This window comes from Stegodyphus dumicola, chromosome 7 (assembly GCF_044657685.1).
Source record: "Stegodyphus dumicola isolate Sdum_Otavi_A_Nest chromosome 7, ASM4465768v1".
Lineage (NCBI taxonomy): Eukaryota > Metazoa > Arthropoda > Arachnida > Araneae > Eresidae > Stegodyphus > Stegodyphus dumicola.
The window spans coordinates 31659988-31682451 of NC_140774.1; the positions used below are offsets into that span (position 1 = coordinate 31659988).

The window sequence follows — 22464 nt, forward strand, 5'->3', positions numbered from 1 at the left end:
CCCCTTTGCATTTAAAAAATCTGAAAGCTGTCAGATTTTATATTATGCCCAATTTTTAAAAAAATATCTTGGAGTTTGTAATAATCATGGTAAAAAAATGTCATCTTTTATTGCTTGCAATTCTCAGGATTTTTAGAGAATATGCGACCGAATTTCTAAACTACAGAAATTTAAAAAAGAAGTGAACGTAGTTTAATCACGTTACTGATCGAAAATAGTTAGGCACACTTCTTTGCTAATTTGAAATATAATTTCGCAACATTCAGACCCGATGATCTTTATATTATTTTTAAAAATTCTATACACTAAAAAGTAAAAGTGTATATGGGTTTAATTAAATGTTCTGTTAGAGTAAAAAACAATTTTAAGTTATTATATGCTTAGCCATATGAAATTAAAACAATCATAAGTACGCTGATATTATGAAATGTATTCAGACATGTTTATACTTTAACTAATAATTTATTTTCTGTTACATACGATTTCTCCAGTAGCAACAAATTTTACGTAACACAACAATAGTACCGGTTAGAAATGTATAGTTTAGTTACAGACGAATATTGATTATATTGCATAAAATAGTAAGTTTGAAAATTAAGATATGAAAATTAAATATTGAACCTGACAAGACAATCAGAATTCAGAGACTGGGAATCCGATTTAGGAAATGTGTAATCCAACTGAATCATCAAAACAGATATGACGTAATAACTGCTGCCATTTGACACGGCGTAAAATAAAAAATTAAATAAAATTATAAATTGCCTTTTAACTTGAGAGACTTATCGATACCAGTGTTGCGGTAAAGAGATACCTGTGTTTATCCTTATTTCTTTTTTAGTCCAAAGGCGCAATTAGCCCAGAAGGACTATTAACTTCATTTCGGCATTTTGCGTCGATTCACGTTTCAAATTATTGCCACCAAATATTAATGAACTAAATAATGAAGAATCTGCATAATTTTTCGCATTGTGATAAAACAACGGTACCTAGAGGCATCAATTTTTGAATAACGTAATCTTTCACCGAATATGGGCATCTGAAACCCCCAAATTTGAAATTTGTTTTATTATCGATTTCATATTTTGTAAAACTTTTAACGAATTTTTGATTAGCAAACTCAAGGATTTCAAAGCAAGCAATGGCAACGTTGTACAGAAAATATACTTTTATCTTCAGAGCGCGAGACTGTATCAGAAATTCTAAAGATATGCTCGTTTTAAAATTATTTTGTGATATTGCTCTTGAACTGAATTTTATGGTTCAAGTGCGAAGAACAGGAAATTAAAGGTAACACAAATGTTAAAAAAGCCCCCTTGGACGTAATTTAAAATCCGAAACCTTTCAGATTTTTAAAATTTTTTGTTAATACCTCCGATTGTAGCAGTTAATACAGATAATATGTATTAACTGGCCGTCAAGAAGGAGACGAAAAAAATGACTAAGATAATAATTAAATTAAAATTTAATAAAATATAAATAAATAAAAATTTAAATAGTTGTTAAGCCAATGATAAGCGGCTAAATAAAAAATCGGATCTCGTCTTATTTGGGCCCACGGTTGGCATTAAATTTTACCGAGATAAGAAATAGGGCTTCGGTTGAGTTTAAGCCTTGGATATATGGAAAAAGTATTACACAAGAGATGATAGAAACAAAAACAGTCCTTTTTCAGCACACCAGTCAAAAGGTAAAACGATTTAGCGACACTAATGAGAATGGAGAGAATGTTATAAAAAGTACGAAAGGAAATTTTAACGAAGAAAGGCAGCTTCAAAAACAAAAAAGAGTTTATCACTTTCTGATTGCGGCGGTGACCTGCCGATATAATTCTAGCTTTCAAGCGGAATGCGACGAGAATAAAAATTTCCCCTGAATTTGGTAACAACATGAAAACAAACTTATCTGACTTACAAGTGCAATTTTTTCCCCGTATTCGGTTATCATTTTCGAAAAGTCTGCAGGAACTCTGCAAGTCACTAGTGTTGTTGTAAATTTACGACCATGCTAATCGCTATTGGTACTTTTGGAAACAAAAAATTTACCCGCTGTCATAAATTCATTCTAGTACCCGTAGAATAAGCTTTCGACTTGTGGATTCCGGCTTTTCGCTCCTTAAAAGTCTAAACCTCCTCAAAGTGTTTGCTTCCCAGGAAAAGACAGGCTTGCATTCAGTAGCTAAAATTTTTTAAGGCATATTTCTTATGAAAATTAAATTTGTGGTTCACTTACGTGAAAGAAGTGCCAGAATTCGTCTTATTTTTTTAGACCTCCGGCTAGAAATGTGATTTATCACAAAAACTAAATTACCTTAGGGGCTCAATTCTAGCTCTGCTAATTGATGATCTTTACAAATATTTACAGTATGATAAGTAACGGAAAATGTTTCCAGCTACATATATTACACACTTTCGTACAGTTTGCAAGTTGCTCAGGATTGGATTGGATTATTGTAATTTGGCACAAAACCTGTCAAGGTTATCTGCGCCAGACAAATGGTAACAATGCAATTAGTCATTTGTAAAAACTTTGAGCTTAGGTAAGAGACAGATTACAGTCTATGATAAGAGCTCATATCTTTAAAAAAAAAACAGGTTAAAATTTATTATAAAAGCCAATATCTTTTAAAAACAGAAACAAATTACGATGATGTGCTTTTCCAATTAAATTTTTTAAGTCCAGTTCTGAACTATTAAAATGTTTTTGGCGAAAATAATTAAAACTCTGGCATTCCACCAAGATATGATGAACTGTCAGATCTGCGTTGCAGTTTGGGCAGCTGGGATTCTCTTCTCCCTTCAGAAGATACTCATGGGTCAGGCGACAATGGCCAATTCTCAGTTGAGTCAAGAGGACATCTTCCTTTCTATTAACCATACATGGCCAGTATCCAATGGTGGGTTTTACATTTCTCAGCTTGTTACATACTCTGTCATCCCATTGCTTCTGCCATTTGCTGAGGATTTTGCTTTTGACAAACCCTTTGATGTCTGCTAGTGGAATCTGAAGATTGTACGTTGTGGTTGTAGTTTTAGCTGCAATATCTGCCAATTCATTCCCCTTAATGGCAACGTGTCCAGGGATCCACGAATATAGAATCTGGTATCCCCGAATTTTTAAAGAATGATTCAACTTTAGGATTCTGATTGCAACTGGATGAGTACATTGAGCGTGATTTTCCAATGACATTAAGGCACTCATGGAATCTGTGTAGATAATAAATTTTGTGTACTTTTGTTTTGAAAGGTAAGTCAAAGCCAGATGGATTGCAGTAAGCTCAGAAGTAAGCACAGAGCAAACTGTATGTAATCGAACCCCTACTATTCTTTTTTCTGTGACGAAAGCAGCGCCAACATGATCCTGGGATTTTGATCCGTCTGTATATAGAGGGATATATTTCCTATATTTGTTTCTATGTTGAAAAAAAATCTGCTTGTAGATGATTTTATTAGTTTGTGATTTATTCCAGTGTCGAAAAGTATCCAGAGAATGGATTCTCCTATCCTCCCAGGGGGGAATTCCAAAAAAATCCTCCATCTGTATATCTATATTAGATAAATTATACTCCTCCACCACAGCACTCATCCGCAAGCCGAAAGATGGGACACATGATGGTCGTGCCTGATATAAACGGGAGTATTGGTCATTAAGCAATATTGACCGTGTAGAATTTTCGGTTTGTGATAAGACTTTGAAATAATGCTTAAGACAAAGATTTTCACGTCTTAACCGCAGGGAGGTCTCGTTACTTTCCACATATAAGCTTTCCACTGGAGAAGTTCTAAAGGCACCAGTGCATATCCGAAGTGCATGGCGATGTATCGGATCAAATTTGGCTAATACTGAAGGCCTTGCCAACCCATAAATGATTGATCCATAATCTAGTTTCGAACGAATGAGAGCTCTATATATAAGAAGCATTGAGCTTCGATCAGCACCCCAAGTAGTATTTGATAGTACTTTCAGAATATTCATAGTTTTTAAACATTTCTTTTTTAGATATGTAATATGGGGGAGGAACGTAAGCTTATGGTCAAATATCATTCCTAGGAATTTTATTTCCTTTTTTACAGGAATCAGCACATCTTGCAGATAAAGTTCGGGGTCAGGGTGAAGAATTTTCTTTCGACAGAAATGTACACACACACTCTTGAGTAGAGAATCTAAAACCATTTTCCTGTGACCATTTAACAATTCTATTGAGAGATGTCTGCAATTTACATACGATGTCTTTCAGGTCTTCTCCCTGGCAACTGATTTGCAGGTCATCGACATAGAGCATACCCTGGACTGCTAGAGGCAGTTATTTTAAAACAGAATTAATTTTTATACTAAATAATGTAACACTTAATACACTTCCTTGCGGAACGCCCTCTTCTTGATGGAAGATGTCAGAAAGTGTATCGCCTATCTTCACATGAAACTTCCGATCCTGTAGGAAATGTTTGATGAATATCGGCATGTTTCCTCGTAAACCATTGTTATATAGGTCACGAAGGATACCGTATCTCCAGGTGGTATCATAGGCTTTCTCTATATCAAAGAAAATGGAAACAATGATTTCTTCTAACGAACGCTCTACGGATACCTGTTTCTAAGAGTAGGATATTATTGATAGTTGCTCTTCCTTTTCTAAAACCGTTCTGATAAGGAGAGATACAGTTATTTGTCTCTAAATAATAAACCAGACGAGTGTTTACCATCTTTTCAAAGAGTTTGCAGAGGCAGCTAGTAAGGGCGATGGGACGGTAATTCGACGGATTAGTAGGGTCTTTTCCTGGTTTAACAATGGGGATGACAAAAGCTATTTTCCAGTCATTTGGAAAGACTTGTTCCTTCCATACTCTATTAAAGAGAAAGAGGATGGTTGCCAATGACTTGGAAGGAAGATGTTTCAGCATAGGATAGGCAATATCATCTGGACCAAGACATGAATTTTTTGTCTGCAGCAGAGCTCTTTTCAGTTCAAGCACAGTAAAATCCTGATTATATGGTTCAGTATTGGGAGAGTTGAGATTAATTAGTTGTTTTTCAATGCATTTTTTTGCGGAAAGAAATTCAAGAGGGTAGTTACTACTGTGTGAGACGGCTGAGAAACTGTCCAATAGCGTTGGCAATTTCTTTCCTACTAGTAACTGTTTCACCACTTGTCTTTAAAATGGAAAGTGTGTGCTCTTTGTAGATACCGGACGCTTTCCGGACTCTCTCCCACACCTTCTTACCCGAAGTTGAAGAGCTAATCGAAGACACATACGAGATCCAAGAATTCTTCTGACTTTTCCTTCGCACCTGCCGAGCTTTTGCTTTAGCCCTTTTGAATATTACGAGATTTGATTCTGAAGGATATCGCCGAAAAATGCTCCAAGCTTTTCTTTGTTTTCTGATGGCGTCCTGGCATTCAGGATTCCCCCAGGGCTTTGGGTATTTTGACTGTTTTACCGACGTTTTTGGTATACATATATCAGCTGCTTGAATAATTTTATCTGTAATGATCTTCACAGCCTGATCAATGTGCACATTCTTTATTATTTCTTCAGGAAAAAGAGCATAATGTAAGAAAGAGTCCCAGTCGGCTTTGTCCAACAAAAAGCGTGGTGTTCTAGGTATAAACACACTCCTATTTCCTGTAATGCTTATGATAATAGGAAAATGATCGCTATTATATAGATAATTCTCGACATTAAAAAAACAAAAAGGCAAAAGCTGTGGAGAAACAATAGCAAGGTTAATGGAATGGAATGTCCTTGTTGGCTGATGAAAATAAGTGCTTTCTGTGTTGTTAAGGATACAGAGACAGTGGTCGTGGAGTAGCTGTTCAATTTGCTTACCTCATGGGGTGGTGTCTTTACTACCCCACAAGGGATTGTGTCCATTGAAATCACCGAGTAGAATAAACGGAGCTGGTGATTGGGCAAGTAGATCCTCTAAATCTCTTAAGTTAATGTTCTCATTAGGCGGGATGTAAATACTGCAGACAGTAGTCAGTGTTCGAATGCTCAACTGTACTGCAACTGCTTGGAGAGGAGTATCCAAAGGGAGAGCACTCGAAGGGCAATTAATTGAGGTGAGTAGACAGACACCACCACTTGCGAGTTCACTGAATGTCTTATCCTTTCTTGTCATCGAGTACCTACGTAGCTTTGCAAAATTTGAGGAATGTCTCTTGTATCGCTATACAAATAGGTCGATATTTATTAATAAGTTGCTTAAAGCCATCAATACCCTGATAGAAGCCCCGGCAGTTCCACGAAATGAGAGTAGCCATTAGGAATGTTTATTGCTTCGATGCTGTTTCTTTGTTTTGTGAGGTAGAACATTTTTCGAGAGATCTCCGCCTCCATCTGTTTCCATCTCAGATTCGATAAAGTCTGAAAAGGTCCCTTCAATAGAGCTTCGGCTTGAGCTTCTCTTTTCTGAGCTTTTGATTTTCTTTTTTGAACTCTGTTTCTTGTGTTTTTATTTCTCGACTTTCTATTGTCTGTTTGGGAGGAGGTAGAAGACTTTTTCTTTGTCATTTGTTTTTGGTTCAGGTATCTTCTTCTGTGTACTATGCGATGTTTGTGTACTTATTGACCGATATGATTTAGTGGCTTGTGCATAGGAGACATTTGCTTTTGACTGACCCGTGCTAAAAAGTTTCTTAGCTTCAGGATAGGAGATTTTTCTTGTAGTCTTAATATGCTGTATTTCTCTTCTTTTTCTCTTCTTTCTCTTCTTTGTATTTCTTTCTCTTTTTTTCTTTTTTCTCTTCTTTCTTCTGCAGTTTCGTGAGTATGCTGGATGATTGCCATGACAGTTTGCACATTTTGGATCAGCTACACAATCCTGACTTTCGTGACCTCCTGCAGAACAGCGAGCACATGCCAGGTTTCTCCGGCATGCGGCCTTCGCATGGCCAAACCGTTGACACTTGAAGCAGCGCAGTGGGTTCGGCACGTAAGGTCTGATGGGGCAATTTAGGTAACCTGCCTTAATGGCTTTCGGTAGCTCTGAAGAGGAGAAAGACAGAATAAGATGTTTTGTGTTGACGAGTTGCCCATCTCTACGGACTTTTATTCGGCGGACGCCACATACATTTTGCTCGGCGAGTTCTTTTGCAAGTTCATCCTCAGAGACTGATATCAAGTCTATTTCCGAAATGACACCTCTTGACGTGTTCAAAGACTTATGTGGGGATACAGTAATAGAATGTTCCCCCATTTTGGTCATTTTTTGGAGAGAGGAAGATTGTGCATCAGATGTAGTCTCGATGAGCAGAGATCCTGAACGGAGCTTTTTTATGTGTTTTGGCTCGCCTACTGAGGCCGCAATATGCTTATGGATGAAGAATGGCGATAGATTTTCTAGCTCACCAGTGATAACTAAGAACTTTGGATATTTGTTTGTGCTAATTAAGGTCGAAGTACAAATTCTTTCAGCAGCTCCAGAATTTTTCGTATCCACATGGTTAGGAGAAGAAGTTAAAGTATTCATATTGAAAAGAGAGAAGGTTTCGGGCCCGACCGCCCCACCCACCATGGAGCCCAACAAGGGAACACAGATCCCTGTGTTAGGGCTAGCCGGGCCTATACGCAAACTGAAGCCCCCACAGTCGGCTTTCCCAAAAGCGGAGACTTCCGAGAGCTTATCCCCTAGCCACTGACCAATAGGACTAGTGGCCAGCCGATTGACACTAGCGGGGACAGCTAAGTGCCTCCCGTTTTAAGTAGAAGCAGAGGCCAAAGCAGTGTGTTGGGGACAGTACCTCGCCCCTCAACTGCCAGGATCCTCCTTTCCCACCCTACGGGTCACCATGCACGGCAAACGCATAGGCGGTATTCTCACCATGGTGAGACAGAAACCAAGAGTAGTAGCTGCATCTCACAGTGAGCCCCAACCTCCAGTAGAGGAAACCACAAGGGAAAAAAATAGGAGAGAGAGCTAGACAAGAGGAGAGGAAAGAGGAGGAAAGGTCACTGGGGCCCCGGGAGTGATACCCGATCACCAAGACGGCAATCCCCTGAGGGTTCTTCACCTGCTATGCTTTAGCTGAGCATGTTGGAACGGCCTTCACGCCTAGGGTGGCCCTACCAGGAGCTATGCTCCCGACGTACTTCGCCCGTTCCGCCCAGTGACACCCCCCGCCACGTTGAGGCAGCATAGCAGGACTTTGGGGGTGGGGCAAGTTGCTCAGAAACTTGTTTTTAATCCTCTGAATCTTCGTGTATAGGGAATTTTGAAGACTAATTGAGAGAGGTGACATTAACAATTGTTTCCATCATGTTTTATTACATAAATTTAAATCATGATTGTCAACTGCATATTGCTTTTTTACATACAGAGAACATTAGAAAATACATTTTTAACCGGATACTGAGCGCGAGATACAAAAAGTATTGGATAATGATAATACATTTTCCTTTGTTATAAAAATGACCAAATTTCTTTCAACTATGTTATTTATATTAAAAAATATGTTGCAATATTTCTGTTATTTATATTCAACATCACTAAAAACGCAATTAACGAATAACATTATTATAGGTCAATACTTAACAATACAAAAGGAGGCTGAAGAATTTCCGTGCACGTTATTTACATAGGTCCAGCTATGCATTTTTGCATATATTGCTGCTGTAACATGTAGTTGTACCCCTCCCTTTTGGTTGCAATCGGCCCCAGCAAAAGTATATATATATATCTTAATATTAATTTTAGTAGAAGAAATATTGATTATATTATCTCCTAATATTAATTTTAGCAGAAGTATCTAAAAAGAGTGAACCCATAGGTTGGAGATTTAATTCCGAAAATTGTTTTAAAGTAATTTGAATGTAAATTGTTAACAATGCTTCACGGGGACTTGAAGTAAATCATGAATAACAAAATTTCAATTGGAAAAAGAAATTAAATTAAAAGCAAGTAATTAAATTAAAGCAAGTAATCATTGATCGGAAATTAGTTGACTTTTCAAGGGGAACGAACCAACTCCCGTTCAATGAACAATAATTAATAAATAAAGGTGTTTCGTCTTTTACTCAAGTAATAACGGTGATGCCAAACTGGCAATTTAAGTTAGGCCAAATATTCCCGTGAAGTGAAGGTATTTAGAACCGAAGTAGAGTACCAAAGAACTCATTCTTATTAAGCATTTTCGCTAATACAATTTTGAGTGAAAAAGCAATTTATGTAGTAAAACTGATAAAATACTTGAGTAATTGTCCCCCCGAGACCCTCGTTTTTATGCATTTTAATTCAAAACTATTTGTAAAAAATTAAAAATTGGTAATCTTAATTGGAATTATGAAATAGAACACAAATTGAAAAAACAATAGAAAATTAAGAAATATAATGCAATCTTTGCAAAAACAAATCAAATAATAAAAATTGAAAATATATATACTATAATAAGAAAAGGGAATGTACATGAAGATATAAAAGGCCAGAAAAAGCATTAACTTACGTTCTTTCTAGTGAGATGTGTGCAGAGTGTTTTCTTCCGCGTCTTACTCAGAAGGGTTGTGTGTCCGAAATTCTTTATCGGCAGCGGGGGCTTTTAATTATTTCAGGCGGCGAAACTTGTGAGAAGCAATTTATGGGATAAAGGAGGGACTAGGAATACTTGAGGGCGTTTGTTGCGGTGTTATGTGAAACTCGGGTCGGCGAGCTCAGTTTTTTTATTCTTACATTTTGGTAAATTGTGCATTTTTGCTTTAAAAATGATTCAGTTATGTTGTTTTTGTATTAGTTTTTATGCCTTCATGAGTCTACATGCAATACTAGTAGAATTATCAATAATTTAAAAGTTGCGTTTAAGTGCGCCTAAGCCTAAGCTTACCAGCTTTGCAGAATAGAGAATTCAGTTTTTGCCGAATGGGACCAAAAGTAAACTCAGTTTTGTGCATCGAAAAATCTGTCTTTACACCCGCTGCCCGAATTGCTTGTTTGAGTATAAACTAATTTTAATTATAACAAAAAATGCTTTAATTGTATTTGGCATTTTATGCTTTTCTATATTTTTCAATTTTTAATGAAGATATTTTTATTTTTTATGTACTTTTAACTTGCCGCGATGTGAGAATTGAATTAACTGAATGAGAAATCTATCTCTAATGAAATTCGAGGAAATAAGTTTAAATGAAACGCAGCAAAAATGCGTATAATTTAATATGCCGTATGAGGAAGTCATGTGGTGTCCGCATCAAATTTTTTTTTACATTAATGCAGATTTTTTTAAACTAAATATTTCAATGCAGATGTTAAAATATTTGGAAAATTCGTAGCTTTTTGACACAATTATTTAGCAGTAAATATACATTTTATTTATTAAATTGATAGACAAGTTTTGAAGCTCAATTTCACGAGTGATGCGATGTTTTATTTTATTACAGACATTTTTATCCATATTAAAAAGAAGCTAACATTTTTATTCGTACGCAGTTCATCTTTACTAATCCAACGTATTTCTGATAACATTTCAATAATCAAAGACATTTAAAAAATAATTTAAACAATGATACCGTTGAAAGAATGAAAGGAAAACAAAGTAAGTAGTACATACCTGCGGTATTGCAAAACTTCCTCACAAATCCCGGTGACGCGAATTTCTTACGAATGGTCAAATCAGCCAGATAACCAACTGTACATCCCACTATGGTTTGGAGCAAATAAGGAAACGAGGACAGGAATCCATTCTGAAATAAGAAAGCACTTGCGAATTAAATTCAGTATAAAATATAATGAATAGGAAAAAAGTATTTTGTTATAATATACTGATCATAACTGCTATGAAAAAAGGTCAAACTTTGTCAAATATCTTTAAATTTAATATTTCAATCTAGAAATATATTTAAACTCATTCATCACAGTTTTACAAAATGAAATACTACCGAGACAAAGGAGGAAAAAAAGAGAAATAATTTTAATGTTCATTTAAAACATTTTTCTAACTTAATTCTTTTATTTAACCAATTTAAATTTCCTGTTTCAGGTCACCCTATAAAAATTAACTATGAATAAAATTCGTTCAAGAGTTGCTATTGACCATTTGGTTCAGTTTTCAAACTTTATAATACGAAATACTGAAGAGATTACAAGATAATACACTCAGGGCAAAATATCTTTCAAAGTTTCTTTAACTTTCTAAATTCGTGTGGCAAATCGCACACGTTTTACCTTTTCTATTTAAAAGAAAGTTAAATACATAATAATAACAAAAAAGAATTCTCCTGTAATGCCCCCATATTAATTTTAAAAATGTTATAGTAGTATTAAACAAAAATTCAGCACTTGGTGTAAATAATGGCATACATTTTTCAGTTTTCCTTTTTCCAGTTTCTTTCTCAGTTTATCATATCAACATTCAGTTTCCTTACCCAAGATTTTACGAAACTTTTTTTGTATTTTTATTATTAATGTTTTTTGTGTTTACTTTATTAATTACATATCAAGTTCTCCGCGCTTACGCCACATAAATTTCGATTCAACAGTCTCAAAATATTTAAAAATAGCATATCTTTAGAATTCCCGACAGACAGTTTTGCGTGCTGGAGACTAAAATGTTTTGTTCCGTACAATGTTGCCACTGCCGGCTTTGAAATCATTCAGTTACAAAGACATACGTCAACGTTTTCCAAAATATGAAACAGATAATAAAACAAATTCGAAATTTAAAATTCAGGCTTCCAGCTGCCTGTGTTCGGGTGGAGAACTACGTTATTCAAAATTTGATGGCTCTAGGTACCGTCGATTTTCACAGTCCTAGAAACATGCATACATTCATACAGATTCATCACTTAGTTTCTTTAAATATATTACGGGGCGACAATGTTGGTGGCAACAATTTGAAAAGTTATGCGCCGTTTATAGTGATTCAACGCAAAATGCCGTTTAGAGACTAATATCTCATTCGGAACTAACATCGCTTTTGGGATAACAAGTAATTTTGTAAAACTACTTACCGTTTCTATTTTAAAATGTAAAACAGTGGCAAAGAAAGTTGGTAGATCGTTAACAATTGTGTAAAAGCACCAGTCTTGCCCTATTTGGGTGATAATCAGTGCCCAGAAAGGAACAGAAGTCGCAATTTTCATCCAGGGAATCTGAGGTAACTGTAAAAATAAATAAAAATTAGTTAAAAGTTTTCTTCTGACAAATGTAAACAACGTTATGTAATAGTTTTAAATAAAAAAACTGCATGTCTGATGCTTTTGTATTAGGCAGATGAAAGTAAACAGATAAGACAATTACAGATAAGTGTTTTACAAATGGTACTTAATATAAATATTTCGAAGTTTCTTCTGTCAGTTAATTGAACGGTATAAATATGTGTAAAATAATTCTCATAAACTATCATTAGCTAATTTTTATTCTCCTAACTAATTAACCATTTTAGTTAGCTATCATTTCTTACTTACTCGCCAGAAGCGCATAAAATAATATAAAGAAGAGAGCATGAATGACTGATCCATTAATGCAAAGCAAACGAGATTGAGAGTCACTGGATTATTGTTGCAAAGCATATGAAAGCTATCTGCCTGTGAGGAGGGATGCCTTTGTAGAGAACTGTAAGAGAACTGGCTCGTATCCATGTTAAACATGGGGAAAACGACGAAAACCAAGCACGCAGTCAGCTTGTGCGCCAAGTATATGCGAATATTTTGTTCGTGTCGTGTTATAGGATATTAATATAATTTTATTTCTCTATACAAAGAGTATGCTAACTTTGTATAATTTCCAGAGATATGAAAATCGAACATTCAGTCTAGAGCGTCAGGTTCTTATAATACAGTAAATAATTATGTGAATTGTTCTAGCACAGATGTTTTAATTCTTGTCCGTACTCTGCCAAAATACTTTAGACTTATACAACAGAAGTGTCAGATAGAACAGTCTGTTCATGAAGAAATCGAAGAATTTTATTAGTTGATTTAGGGCACTGAGGGGTAATATTATTGTGATCTTTTATTTAAATATCATCCAAGAGTAGTTATTTTTTATAAATAAAGAGCGATTTTAAAATGAGGTTTCGCAGTTTTTTTCCATGTGTAAAGTGAATACGAGCCAGTTTTCCTTAAAACGTCCTCCATGAATGCAGATAGCCCTTATATGCTTTGGCTAATCCAAATAATGTTATAAAACCCCGATTTCATGCGTTTCATCCCAGAATTCTAATACAAGCCACGTAGGCGTGGCAGTCATCCACAGCTTCCACAATGGCAGGGAAATTCAGTGTTTGACATAAACGGAAGCGAATGAAATACAGCCCAAAGGATTTTCCTTTTTAGACGATAAATCATGCATCTCAAACCAAAGGCATGGGATCTCAATAATTTTCACATTATCCTAAATTCGAGAACTCGAACCTACGCACACTTCTGATCATCCAAAATGCTTAAACCATGAAAGAAATGTGCAAACTGAATTTGCATTTTCACCAACCGCAGACCTTTAGAAGACATGCAAATAAACAGCATTGAAGGGCACATATAAATCCTATGTACCAGTAAAGTCACCTAGAGGAACTGTAAAAAGGATAATGGTAAGTTGTATTCAGTCCTGCAATTGTGTGCTTTCCTGCTCTTCCTTAACTTGGGAAGTTTCAATAAACCCCGTCGGAAAATACTAGTCATTCCAAGAAGTTTCCAGGTTTATGAAAAGGAGAATTGTGGATTATAGAGACTGCGTATTTTCCTTCTGATAAATCGGTACTCGTATTTTACGAAGTTAAGCCAAGTTGACGCGACTGTAGAATCGGAAAAAGGAGAGATTGGATCGACCGATGAAAGCGATTACATCAACTTTATTACACTACCAAACAAGGAGACTGGCAATGATGTATCATGTAGCTACATCAAGAACCTTGACGTAAGAAGGCTTGCTGTACAACTTGCGTCATCACATTATTTGACTCTTCAGCAGAGGAGGATACTCTTTGCAATGAGATCCATTGTTGTGATTATCATTGATTACAATGGTGCGTTGAACGTTGATCGTGGGTAAATAGCATGACATTGTGTCTTTTAACGAACCTCAACTCTGCCTACAGTACCATGATGATATCCGATTCTGGTGGTACAGCCCATTGAACACGTATTATGGATGGTTGACAAGCGAGTGGCCCAACAAACATCACTCTAGGCTATACCACATTAATTTTAGGAAAGATGCGGAAAGAAAAAAAATGCACTCATATACCCATCCTCAACATCCAGAGACTCTTTCTATTCAGTGCTGAAGTATGTCATTGCACTTAGTACCAGCTGCACAATTCTTCGTGTTCGCAAGTCGAAATGGACTGTAATTTTAATCAATCACTCCTTATAGCTTATATAATTTATTTAGTAAATATGGTTGTGATATTGCTTCTTCATGATGTTACATTTTGGATTATCAGCAGCGTAGTAATTAAATTCAAATACAATTTAATTTATCGAAATTACATGAATTATACGATTTTATTTGACATTTATTGGTGCTAACTGAATTGATACTTTTGATGCTTATTGAAATCTATAGAATGTAAGAGAAGTATTTGTATTTTTATAATAAATTCTAATATTAAGCTCATTGTTAAAGTTAACACAAGAAGTAATTTGATGATCCACTTGTTTTTAATTACAACTAATGATCTTAAAAATAAAATATCTCACCTCTACATTTTGTTCTATCCTTTGATTGAGGGTAATGTACTTTAACTCCTTCTTCGTTATCCAGGGATGAGAAGATGGATTGTCGGTCACAAGAAGGGCCCAGAATATAAACCACACACAGCCAAAAATACCTAGAAATATGAGTATTTCTTATTTATATTGGCAATAAAAAACTTGAAATACATTAAAAAATGAAGATATAATCACTATTTTACTAGCTCCGAGTTCAAAGCAGATAATAGTAATTAATTACATTAAAATCATTCTAATTATTATTGCACACATTTTGTTATACAAGTGAAAGATTTCTAATCCCCTCTAATTTGGTGGTGCTGATCACATTACAAGATCGAATGAATGGCTTTCGCTTCGATGAAAGAAAAGTGGGTATTTATCACAGTCTGACTAAGCTAGGGAAAAGCTGACAACGTAACCAAGCGCTTGCGCTCAAACTTTGTTATATTACCGATTTCAATTAATATAAAAATAATATAAAAATAAAGTGCACAGGTACTATATTTTTATAAGCAGAGCTGAAAATACCAGTCCTTATGGTATGGAAACTACAGCAGACATAAAAAAAAGGTTTCGAATTTAGTGTTCTCGGATCTGCCGTTAGCCAGACGCGCAATTTCACACAGGCCTCGATGTGCAAATAGCAGAGCTTCTATAATGTTTCAGACTTAGATATATAGTATAATGATAGTAATAAAGAGATACAGAGCAGATCTCTACATCTCAAAGATCCGCACTTTTCCCAGCATTAATTGCCAGTAAATCATAAAACTAAGACAGGCTAAATTCAGTGACACAAGAACTTCTAAAGCAAATGTAAATGATTGACTTCATGGCTGCTACAAGTGGAATCACCTGACAGATGATATAAAAGCAGCAGCTCTTAGCTGCAGACAGAGTTTCCGCCATTTTTTCATACAAAACAGGACTTGACTGTGTACCATGACATCAAAGATCTTTGTGAAATATTATGAATTAAAAATATTTTTTTAGCATAGAATATTTTTAACAGATCTTACTTTTGTTTGAAGATGTAGTTTCAAAATAAAGATTATACTTTATTAAAATTTAATGTTATTTCATATTTAAAGTGGTTAAATGAAAGTATATTAACCATCATACGAACACATTACATTCAAAAATCCCAAAATTAAGTAGCACTTTTGTAATTGATGTGGACAACAAATACTTCGTCGATGTCGATTCATTATGAATAACATCGCCCAAAACTTTAAATCGTATAATTATGTCAAATAGGAAACATTTGTATGGAAAGCAGGTACAGAAATTTATATATGCTATATACCTAAAATACTCTTCTAACACGAATTTTTCAAAAGCATGCTGAAATATTCTTTAAGAACTAAAACTCACCAACCATATAGAATGCAGATGGCCAACCACCTAAGAACTCTGTGTTACACAGATATCCCGAAAGAGGCATAGTCACAACAGTACCAATACAGATGCCGCAGTAGACGACCGTGGATAGGAAAGCCTTTTCACAATCAGGCACCCAACGCCCCAGCATAGAATGCATAGCTGGCATCGTTACACCCTGCAAAAATAATAAGGATATTCTTTCTAAGATTATTATTATTATTATCTTTATTACTGTTTCTGGATATTTCTTACATATTCAGTTAATTAGAAATGTACAGGGAACTTATTACAAAACTATAGGAAAATTAATATCAGGAAGCTAGAAAAACAATATCTATAGTAACAAATATATTAGTCAATATTATGAAAAATCATTCACTCAAAATTTAATAGACAGAATTTAAAGATTGGTTTAGTTGATTATGGCAAAGCACACTAGGGCTATCTGCCCAAGAGGAGGGATGCCTTCGTTGGAAGACGTCCTAAGGGTGGCTCGTATATACGTTACACATGAGATAAATCCCGAAAACAGCCATGCAGCGGACCCCTTCGCCTGGAATCGAACTCAGGTCGGAACTACCGGTGTTCAGCGATTTTACCGCTTGACCACTAGTGGATCAACAGACTTGATCGAATGATTAAGTACACCAGTTACGATAAATATCGAAATTAAATGCAAATCGGAATTATCCGTTGCTTTTTTTTTCGCAGTTTACACCACCTTTTATTTATTCTTCGATGAATCTTAAATACATTCCGTGTTTTTGATGAAACTGAACCTGTGTCTGTGATAAAAGAAAAAAAATCTGATGTGTACACCACATGACTTCCTTCTATTGGAATATTGAATTGGAATATTAAATTATACGCATTTTTCCTGCATTTCATTTAAACTTATTGGATTGAATTAAATCTACTTCGCCGACAGCGCATAAGCCACAATAGAATAAATGCATTCTTTAAAATTCACTCTAGTATTTACCATAGCGACACTCTGGCGCTAGATTCACTTAACAGTATTAATAATTATATAACAGTTAACTTATATAATTATATAACGGAAACTAAGTTAACGTATATATTTCGTTCTATTATAACTCATAATGCACAAAATTTATATCATTTAAAGAATAGAATTATCTAATCGTTGCCACATGTTCTATTCAAATACTATAATAAAGCTAGAATGATGTATAAAAGAAATTAAGCAAACAAAACAAAAAACAAACAGTTTTTCACAGACGATTGAGTATTTCTCATTTAATTCAGTTCTCACTTCGCGAGAAGGCAAAAATAAAATCAAAATATCTATATTAAAAATTACGAAGTAAATCTCAAACACTTATTTCCTCGAAAAAAAGTTCCAGAAAGAATTAAGCATGATTTAATTGGCAATAATAAATGAAGGCGTTATCTTTGTTGTTGCGAAGCTAAGTTTCTCTAGATTGGCAACAAATCCACTAGTCTCCTGTTTCAAATGTAAACATCAATGGCCGCCATTAAAAACAGGCTTAGCGGCAATTAAACAACTTTAAAATTGCTGATAATTCTAAAAATATTGCACACAGATTTACTAAAGGCATAAAAACCTTAACCGGAAGATAAAAACATCATAATTCAATCATTTTTAAAGCAAAAAATGTACAATTTACAAACATGTAAGAGTAAAGAAACTGAGATTACTGAGCCGGGTAACATAGTAGATATATATGTATATATATTTATATACGTTTGGTGCAGCCGATTGCAATCAAAATACGAGGTGCACATCTACATGTTATAGCAGTCCTATATACAAAATTTCAATGTTCTGAGGCTACTCGTTTTAGAGTTATGCGAGGCACTTACGTACATACGTTCGTACAGACGCACGTTCGTACAGACGCCACGAAAAATTCTTTTCAGAATTAATTTTAAAGCAGTTTTATAATTTTTTTGAAGGAAAAGTATTTTATTCTGTCCTTACGTACAGATATCACGCAAAAACATCGTTAAATTGCATTCGATAGCGGTCAAAATGGATATTTTCGTTGAAATATGCTGCCTGAAACTTTTCGCGATTACAATACTTCCTTTTTACTTCGTACAAAAGAAGTAAAAATATCAGTTACCAAACTGAAAGAACGGGAGTACCAGATCAACTAATTATGAAATTATAACTCGAAAAGGTATTTTTTAAAGGATAACGCAAATAGAAAAACAGAAGCGGGGTGGGGAACTATAGAAATCATAATTGCATGAAAATAAAACTTTCACAAATGTTTGTTGTCTTACATTTTAAAACAACACATTTTATTCACCAAAAAATTTTAATCATTTTATGCTCTTGAATGTCCCTTGTGTATGTAATGCTAGCAGCATCAACTGAACTTTATATATAAAAAGATTCATAAAGAATAGTTTAAATAAAGAGTCAGCCGCTTTAAATGAAATAGGTTTGGAAGATTTCCTAACGATAATTTGTTGAAAAAACCTTTCGTGAAACGATACTTTTAATTTGGTAATGTCAAATTTCACCATAATATATTGGTTTAAGAGTTTCTGAAGTTATAATTTGTTCAAAAACTTTAAAATGACATACGAAAATAGATATTAAAACATATGTTAATAATATGTGACTATATATAAACCTTGGCGCAACTTGGCGATTTTTTTCAGATGAAAAAGGTAATTTTTTTTTTTTTTTTTTTTTTTAAATCGGGTGTAAGTTGGTGATTAACGCGCCTTTTTTCAGAAAGATTCCTAAACTGTCGATATTTAAACGTAAATCCGTAAACATTATCAACATATGAAAAGAAAACACACTTTAGCAATACTTTTAACTAATTTTAGCAATTTGACTGATAAAATAAAGATTACGTGATACATTAAAAATAAAACGCATTCTTCTTAATTCTTCCTGTAACTTTTTGCGCTATTCTTCTGCAGAATTACACAGCGATCTGTTTTCGCTTGAAAAAACATCAAAGAATTGCGGTGGCCCGACTTGTGAAACCCTTGGCAGCAGCGGCTATCTAGGAAACACATTTCGTCGTTGAAAAAGTAACTAATAAGCTGAGACAACTTTCAGCAAAATTCTGTATTCCTGCAGAAATTTAACCGCAGTTTCTTTCCTTGCTAGCGAATTCCACACGCTCATATTTTAAAAGTAAACTTAAAGCAAAAATACCAAGATTTGTTTATAAAAACCGTTTGAACTTCGGAAAACAACGAAAAAAAAAAGGCAAACGAAAATGGCGGCGTTTCTTGACTGAAACGATTGTTATGAGCATGGCTACCAGAATTTGATGATTTTCTACTAAGGTGGTTGCGTTAATACGCAAATGACTTTCTAAAATTTAATTACTTTTTATTTTAAATTTGGTCTAAAATTTCTCATTTTAAAATCGACTTGTAAACCAAACCTAAAATTTACGAAATTTTTACGAACTTGGCTGTCAAAAAAGGAGAAAAAATTGCATCCTTATTAAAAAAGAAAAGTATCTAACTTGCGGTAAGTATTTTAATTGCATATAAATGCACACATATGCACTATTAATGAGAAAAAGAGAAGACAAAGAGAACAAAGGAATTTGAACATCAGGAGTTTGCACATTCTAAGCAGTTTACTGTTGTTCAATTAAACTAGAGATGGGCAAAAGCTGGCCTGTGGGCCGAATGTGACCTTTCTAATTGCTTAATTCGGCCCAATATGAGAAACTGTGAAGAGACATTTTCACCTCTTTTCTACTCGATTTTGTACAGAAACTACCGAAATCAGCAGCTGGAGTACGCATCTACATCTTGTTACATGGTATATGTTCAGGCATACACATAACATACATTCATATACGAGTATTCTCGTACATTACAGCTCCAATTATCCAAATTGCCTTCAGAATTTTTTAGAATCAACTGAAGAAGAGAATGAAAAGGAAAAGAGGCTTCAAGAAAAAGAAAGGGAAGAGACAGGAGAAGATGAGGACGACGTGTCACTTGAGGAATTATAAAATTCTTTTGGAAATTCCTGGATGTTCAGAAGTTAGGGCTGAGGATGCAGCAGAATGGATGGTGTGTGTTTTGTCGTCAGACCCTGGGTTTCAAATTCTAAATGATGATGCACTTATTGAAAGTGTGAGAGAAGAAAGTGTAGAGGAAGAAGATCTTAATTTTGAAGTTGAAGCAGACATGGGACATCAGCTAGTGAAAGGTTTGCCGGTCTTGAAATTGCGTTGAAGTGGCTGGAGCGTCAGCCTGAGTGTGACTACATGCAACTTCCCACTGTCAAGCGGATGCGTGACTTGGCTGCTCGAAAACGGATGAAGCCGGTCAAACAGCTTACTTTGAACGAGATGTTCAACAAGCAATGCCTTTCAGCACTTGTACGTACTGTACAGTACGGTATATAGCATGTTCGTAGAAGTGTTACCTCTTCATTTTAATTAAAATCTCACTTTCTTTAAAATTAATTCCCCCCCTCCATATTTTCAACATACAGTAATTAAAAGGCACGTTAGACCTTTTCTACGAAAAAAATCCAATTATCTGAATGGGGTCCTGTCCCAATTGATTCGGATAATTGGAGTTCTACTGCATATACTAATGATCAACCAAAATTGAGAACGCTAGATATGCTAGAAAGCCTGTGTATTCACCGAAGAATATAGTCTTATCATTTCTGCTGCTTTTCATTTAGAAATGAAATACGTTTATTGTTGAGGACAACTGTTCAGAAAAAGGAGCTAAAGGAAAGAGAATTTCATTTTATTTGAAAATGAAACAAACACACGTCAATTATTCGATAATCTAAGGGAATAGATTGTTTTTGGCATCATTTGTAATTTTTTAAAAAATTTGTATTGGAAGAGAGGTTTTTCCCTTCCCTCATCGCATTTTGCAAACAATAGGGGCATTGAAAAAAATCGTCACTGTCCTGCCAGCATTATGCATTAAAAAGACCTTTTTGCACCAAGGTTCAACTTAATAACCAGCTAAAGATACACTATTTCAGAATCTCTACAGTAATCGAATTAATAACAATTCAAAAAGTTCACAATATCAAAGTTACAATTCTTGCGAAGAAACGTTTTCATCTTATTGAGACAAATTAAAGTATAATCTCACGGGCGAAAAAAAGGGAAAGCCTCCCTCGCCTTAGGCAGATAGCCCTCGTGTGCTTTGCCATAACTCAACACACACACACCAAAATCTATTAAAAATTATACTTTAAGAGGTTAAGATTTATCAGTCGAATGTCATTAATGGGGAAACAAGGCGTGGAAATTACATCTTCAGAGAAAGTCTTTAATAACGACAGATACTTTGTATAAATTTAAGAAAATAATACCGATTCCCTCTGCAAATTGCAGATTCAAATGACGTTTCTGCAAAATAATTTCACGAAGGAAGTGGCGACATCTATCGATAAAATTAAAAGTTAGCGCTTTACAATTCGATGACGGAAACGTTTACTTCAATTTCATTTCTGTTACAAACTACCACATACTATTAAATTTTTTCATGACAAATATTTATATGCTGCAAAGTCAAGATGAATTCTAATTTTCAGTACGCAAATTGCTATACATGCAATAAATAAAATGAGCAAAACCATTCAGAAGTGTGAATCTTATCCATCCTAAGATGCTGGGTCTGATTACCGTCTAGGATCACAAGGTAGACCTAGTTTTCTTAATTTTAGGAGACTCCGGAATTATTTTAGTAATTCCACATAACCTCGTCTTCGAGAAAATTGGAAAAGTGGGTAATGGTGGCCGCTGAACTGTAATTTTTTTTAAAATCAAAAATTACTGTCTGTTTGGAGATGCAGTTTGTATTTTCATTTGGAATAAAACTCATTTAAATTATCCGACATTCCGAATTCTTGTTTGGTATTTTTGTTTTTTTTTTAAAAAAGGAATAATATTTTTAGGCTAATTCTCCTAATATTGTCGTAATAGTATTTATACAACTGGGCGGAGGGAAAGAAATATTATGAAATGCAAAGAAAATATTTCACCAACTTTCATTCTGAACTTCTATTACGGTTTTAAAATGGACACTTATCAAATTCTGCATCAGAAACTCGTCATTTTCTGCTATTAACAGTTTAAATAGCACTCACTTATCTAATATAAATACACATAAATTAAAAATATTAATTTCTTAATTTTAAATGTTTCGATATTTCTTATATATTAAAATCTTGTCATTAATGGACGAATTTTTTTACTTGCTATTTATATCGAGCTTTAAGTAGAATTCTAAGTGTTTATTTCTGGGGAAATTTTGGTGTAAATCTCCTTAACCACAGCTTTTAATCACTTAAAATCCTTTACAACAGCTTTTAATTACTAAAAGTCTTTTAACTCTCTTCAGCTTCATCTCAGAAAACTCAACTGTAATCAAACTTTAACATAATGTTTTCACTCAAGATAATTCATCCGCGCTAAGAGTT

General features: G+C 34.6%; 2 protein-coding genes across 12 annotated transcripts in view; one reads left to right on the forward strand and one right to left on the reverse strand.

Annotated features, from left to right (window-relative positions):
* Nucleotides 1-22464, reverse strand: part of LOC118203321 (sialin-like) — a 98612-nt gene that overhangs the window by 14520 nt on the left and 61628 nt on the right. For all 11 annotated transcript variants that reach the window (XM_085820054.1, XM_085820050.1, XM_085820051.1 and 8 more), the window contains 4 exons: nt 16020-16203; nt 14631-14761; nt 11940-12089; nt 10541-10673 (listed from right to left, as the gene is read on the reverse strand). In XM_085820054.1, coding sequence (XP_085676180.1) covers nt 10541-10673; nt 11940-12089; nt 14631-14761; nt 16020-16203 — 598 coding nt within the window. The remainder of the gene's footprint in view (nt 1-10540; nt 10674-11939; nt 12090-14630; nt 14762-16019; nt 16204-22464) is intronic.
* The window catches only part of LOC118195734 (sialin-like), a 158878-nt gene that overhangs the window by 1316 nt on the left and 135098 nt on the right, over nt 1-22464 (forward strand). The window lies entirely within an intron of this gene.